The sequence below is a fragment of the Sinocyclocheilus anshuiensis genome, unplaced genomic scaffold (genome assembly GCF_001515605.1).
Source record: "Sinocyclocheilus anshuiensis isolate Anshui unplaced genomic scaffold, SAMN03320099.WGS_v1.1 scaffold43, whole genome shotgun sequence".
NCBI classification, from domain to species: domain Eukaryota; kingdom Metazoa; phylum Chordata; class Actinopteri; order Cypriniformes; family Cyprinidae; genus Sinocyclocheilus; species Sinocyclocheilus anshuiensis.
The window spans coordinates 743,825-749,591 of record NW_015549580.1 but is presented as its reverse complement, the minus strand read 5'-3'; the positions used below and the strand labels follow the sequence as shown (position 1 = coordinate 749,591).

At 38.3% G+C, this 5,767-nt stretch overlaps 1 protein-coding gene across 1 annotated transcript in view; it reads right to left on the bottom strand.

Annotated features, from left to right (window-relative positions):
• Positions 1 to 4,086, bottom strand: part of LOC107657663 (14-3-3 protein beta/alpha-A-like) — a 17,668-nt gene extending 13,582 nt beyond the window's left edge. The window contains exons 1-2 of the mRNA XM_016445826.1: positions 3,986 to 4,086; positions 2,315 to 2,620 (exon numbers count right to left, since the gene is read on the bottom strand). Coding sequence (XP_016301312.1) covers positions 2,315 to 2,608 — 294 coding nt within the window. The 5' untranslated portion in view covers positions 2,609 to 2,620; positions 3,986 to 4,086. The remainder of the gene's footprint in view (positions 1 to 2,314; positions 2,621 to 3,985) is intronic.
• Between the last annotated feature and the right edge of the window lie 1,681 nt (positions 4,087 to 5,767).

The following is a 5,767-nucleotide window of genomic DNA, read 5'->3' as shown; positions in this document are numbered from 1 at the left end:
CTAATATTCTGTATGTTGCTCAAAAACAAAATATATTGTGTTCAACGGGAAAATATATATATTTTTTTTTTTACCCAGTCATTTAAAAATAACACATTTTAGAGCTGTAACGACAATACCGTGATATTTTTGCTTAAGGTTATCATACCGTCAAAATCTCATACCGGCCCATGCCTAGACAGAACATGTAAATTCGGAAACATTAAATATTACATAACAAATATGTCATTCCGCATAGAAATTATGCCGTCTGGAGAAAAACTCACTGAAGTAAATAGGCATGTTTTTGCATTACGAGTGTGAAAACTGAGTGTACAGGTACATGTACTTTTCTGATTAGCTGTGATTTTCTTCCATTGCACAGCATTTTTGCGTAAAGAAAAAAAAATGCTTGGCATTGAAATCTTGTCCCATCATGCCTGGTTATAATGCAGTGTAAGGGTTAATGCAACATTAATATGTAGGAATACACATGACATCATAGTCTCATTTCATTCTCCTAAATGCAAAAGCAGTGAAAATAAAAAGTCCCTTTGGCTGTAACGTGGAGGGCTACAGGTCAGTGGCCCAAAAAACAAGAGCTCAGCTGCTGTCATTATGGGATTAGAGGTGACTCAACCTGTGCATTAACAGAGCCCTGTGGCCTTCAGCCACTTTCATGCTATGTGCACACAAAGTCAATTTATCCCCTCCCTTCAAACACATCAGGCAGCCTGGCCAAAACACTTATTCTACTTTGATTTGAGCTCATCGTCACCAGGACCTGGTGAAGAAGAAAAATAAAGCAAAAAGTCGTGCTCATCTACAAGCAGCTGTAGTCAAGTATTCTACTGTGCCCATGTTTGGTCCACAGCCACATTGTGGAGTTCTGCTGTCCTCATGCTCTCTAGAGGCCTCTTCACTTCCCACACCTCATTACATAGCCTCATCTCTCCCACCCAAGCAGCTGCTAAAAGCTAATTAGCTGCCTCTCTCACTTACACAGACATTAGCCGAAGCCTCAGAGTGAGCATGTTTCTCAGGGGACCTCACTTATGGCTTACTGAGTTGAAGTGGACTTTAAATTTATGTCTTCTGTAATGTTCAAGGACTTGGTGATATGTTACTAGTACAAGTCACAGGTTGAATTCACCAGTCTATTGGCACAACTGCAAAAAACAGGCGAGTTAAGAAAAAAGAAAAACAGGTGAGTTACCTTCATTTTACTAACCATTTTTTGCATATATTGTCTTTTTTAAATATTAGTTTTACTAAAATGTTTGACAATTATTTTTTTATTTTATACTAAGCTTTTTGACAATAGTTTTTTAGAGGTGAATTTAACCATATATACATAGGCAAATTACAAATTTTTGAATATATGCAAAAACACAAAATCAATATACGTTTCCTTATTGTGAAAAGTATATCAATACATGTTATTACAAATTTAAAAAACAACAAAAAAAGTTCAAAATATGAATAAAAATGTAATAACTCTCATAAGTCTTACATCTGAAACATTAACAACTTCCCTGTTCTGCTAACATTACTTAAAATGTGCGGGCTATTTAATAATGTTAACTGACAGATAAATAATTAGCCAATGTTTCAGCAAATTTTTCTCCATTTTGGGATGGAAAAGACAAGGACAACAATCAATTTTTTTTTTTTTACTGAGAATACTGTTATACTCAAAAACCCATTGCATTACAGAAATAAAGTAGATTGCCAACAATGGTTCACAATGACTGTAAATTTATATGCACATTTCCCTACATTCAAATATCACTGCTTTATAACCTCCAATTCAAAGTATACTAGTTTACTTGCATTAGACCAGCTAGAGCCTGTATCAAGTAAAATGCTTTAGCTTTTTTGATCTCTAATTCTTCCCAAATGACACAAGGATACATTTGAGATGACAGCATGGTGTTTTTAAGCACAAGTAAACCTTGTGTAATACATTCTACACAATGTAAGGCAAGTGTACAGGAACCTCATTACATAAAGTCTATGCAACGTGAATTCTGTGCTCTACAGAATCTATAAAACTGTCATTTCTGCAGGCTGAAGACTGAAACAGAAGTTAAATAGACCCTGACCCCTTAAAACGGTCATCAGGGCTACAAAAACTGTCCCTAGGTAAGGACACCTGTGCATGCGTTGGAACAAATGAGATCAGGCCTGGACTAATAGGCCAGGATTATCAACCTACGTTACCCACCAACACCTGGAATAAAGAAACGGGGACAAGAGCAAATGTGCGTATCTTGTGCGTATCCCTGGGTCAGAATATAAACGATTGGGATTATCTCAGTTGTAAGATCCTTACCAGTACGTCATTGCAGATCTCCTTCAACTCCTTCTCAATCTTTTCCCGATATTCCTTGACCATTTGCTGCTTCTTATCGCTGCCCTCCGTCTTCTGCTCGATGCTGGAGACCACTCTCCAGGAGGAGCGACGGGCACCCACCACGTTCTTGTAAGCCACTGAGAGCAGGTTGCGTTCCTCGTTAGACAGTTCAATGTCGCCCTCAGTGACAGCCTTCATAGCGGCTGCCATGTCATCATAGCGCTCTGCCTGCTCGGCCAGCTTGGCTTTTTGCACTAGCTCGCTCTTGTCCATGGCTGCTCAGTGCTGAGGAAAAAGAGAGTTAGAGAGTTCAATCAGACACTGAATCTGATTTATTTGAGGTGTAACACAAGTGTCATGTGTCTGATTACTGATTAGATGCAAGTTCATCATTACTGAGAATAGAAACGAAATAAACTGGACAATCATTCTTGCAGAAGTTGTAAAATATTTCACAGCAGTGAATCTGTGCTATGCCTCTGACATACATATGTTATCAATTGATTCATATGTTGTATTATATTTATGAGCACCATTGCTTTCATCTAAATTATGGAAAGCCTTCAATGAACCAAAAAAAGTGAAAAGCAAAAGAGAAACGGAAGCAACCAAAAAACAATTTGCAAACATCCAAAGATCTGATCAAAAATTCTAGATGCCAATCTTGCACACACCACATACACACTCACAAAGTTATGCCACAAGTATTTGCCCTCCAGGGTCGCATTACAGTGCGAAGAAATATGCGGATGTGCTGTTCTCGACAACCACGCCCAGTTCCCATAGCTACCCATTCACGCGCTTTACATATTATATCTTAAAGGGGTAGAACACTCCCAAAAATGATCATTCTGTCCTCTCTAACTGACCCTCATGACTTTCTTTCTTCCGTGGAACATAAATAGTACTGGTTGGCAGATTGACAGTCTCAGTCACCATTAATTTCCATTGTATGGAGAAAAAAAAGCATGCTCACTGTTCGTCAATGGCGGCCAAAGCCGTCAGTCCGTCAAATTCTGATGAACACGTTCCACGAAAAACAGCGAAACGGTAAAAAAAAATAATAATAATGGTAACTAAATAATGATGATTTTGGGTAAACTATCCCTTTCGAAGTTGAAAATGACTAAAATATACGTCCTTGCTGACTACACAAAGCTTAAACAGCAACATCAGACTACAGGCTTGTGACTGGTTTATTACGATACATTGTGCAATGCATACAAACAACAGCGCTGCCCCGCACTATATCAAAAGTGTCAAGCTAAAATGTCACGTTGACAATTTACCGCTGCTTGCAGGTTAAAACCAAGTTTAGCTGGCTAAGCCATATGATGAAGGCAGGTCTGCATAGAAAACTGCTATTTATGACCGGTGTAAGATTTAAAGCATAAAACGTGTCATTTTAGCCATAATTTTTAACTGTAAGCTCGACCACACCATTTATCATTCCAAGAGGAAAAACCAAAAAGGGGCGGCCTAGGTCTGCCAAGCAAAGGCTTATTGTTCATTTTCAGCACGTTAGCATCACCAGCTACTCAGTCCTGTGCCTTGCATCGTCCATCGCCTTTTGAATTTAATTTCTCATCGCAGATGATAAAAAGGGACCAGTAAGCATGGCATTTATCCCGATCTAGCGGATTCTCTTACCTGAGTGTCTGGGAATAACGATGGTCCTGTCGGAGCTAAGCTAACCGCGGCTCACAGCTGATTCTCACAGGCGGTCGAGCTAATCCACGGGGTTTCCCTCCAATCAGACCAGCCCCAGGAGCCGAGACAAGGCCGGGCCATGTGACGTCAAAGGTAACCAAGGCGACGGTTGACTTCATGTTTGCCTGTTATTGCTCGAGAGCCAGTTCGTGATTCAGTGGTGCACCACTTTTCCTTCCATGTCCTCAGTCCGTCTCTTTCCGTAAATTATACCACCAAGGTATTTCCGTTTAGGTTATGTTTCATCATTAAAATGTGACGTGTAGCTCCGAAAAGAGCGTGAAATGTATTATTAGCTGTGTAGTATCGCGATGAGTCCATTTGTTCCATGTTTACAAGTGTGCGCTTGAATAAGACGGTTGGATAGCTTATAAATGGTAAATACAGACATTGGACATTTAGAAAATTTCTTAATGGTTCCCTCGCATTAAGTCGTGTATAAAAACAAAAGATGATTTGGTTAAAATTCTGTGCTGTGGCATGATTATTATATTATATTATATATATTTGCAACTAGGTAGTTGTAATGAAAATCATGGAATGGCGACTGAAGAGAGACCATCATGAGAAAAAATTAGAACAGAGGCTATACAGAGCTTGCTTGGTATAGAAGAGGAGCTATTTCTGCACTACTCCAGTTTGTTTCCATGGGGAATGAGTCTATTTTCTACATTGTCACATGTCCTCCCATCAGATATGAATTCAGTAACCTATTTCAGGGTAAAACTCTTTATTATTGGTGCAAGTTAAGTCCACAGTGAGACTAAAGCACTTGTGCAACCAGTGTGTGTGTGCTAACAAATGCAACAGCAGTTTCACTTGAATGTGAAAAGTGATTACCGAGTTTGCTGTGTAACTAGTAGGGCAGGTTTTTCATTTTACTTAAAGCCACACCCCAGTACAGCACTTATTATAGAGCATGACAGTTCAAAGTAACGTGAGAATCAGACACTTTAGGTAAGCTGTGGCTTCTTCGGACACTAGGTGTGGTTATGTCAGTGCACTAAAAAGAAAAAACTATGCAGAGAGCAATGTTAGTGAATCAGACAAAATTCCAGTCATAGTCTTTGCCAAGGGTGTAGATGCCTTTTCCAGAAATGTTTCTGCAGCTTGCCATTGTCAAACACATAGTTTACTTAAAAGTATTTCACATGCTCATGATATAATACCTTGATGACAGAAATACAAAGGCTCCGGACATCACAGAACAACACATTTAAGTATACTGATTTGCATGTTAGTGTTCACAACTGGCACATTTTTTTCTTCGCTTTTGCTGTGGTAAGAGTCAGTCAGCCAGTTGAGTGTTCCCATATGAAGACTAAGGTAAAACAACCAAGTTATGTCTTCAAACCAATTTATTCTGACATATTTTGTTTTGTTATTATCAAACGATAAAGAGTCATGCAACAGAGAAATCTCAGTTATTAATATGCTTCAAGCAGTGGACGCAATGTAATTAGTTTTTACTTATTTAAAATAGGCTAATCATTATGCATGTTTTTTAATAGCGTCACATTAATTGTGACATGCTATATGTTATGTAAAATTCAAAACTTATTTTAGAATTATTGTGCATACAGTTATATCAGAGTTAATATTAACTGTTTTTCTTGTTGTTGTTATTCATATTAATACAAGAGGATTAGAAAGTTCACGATATGGTGACCATTTACAGCAGCTAAAATATACTCTCTTATTATACACACATTTGAATCTAAA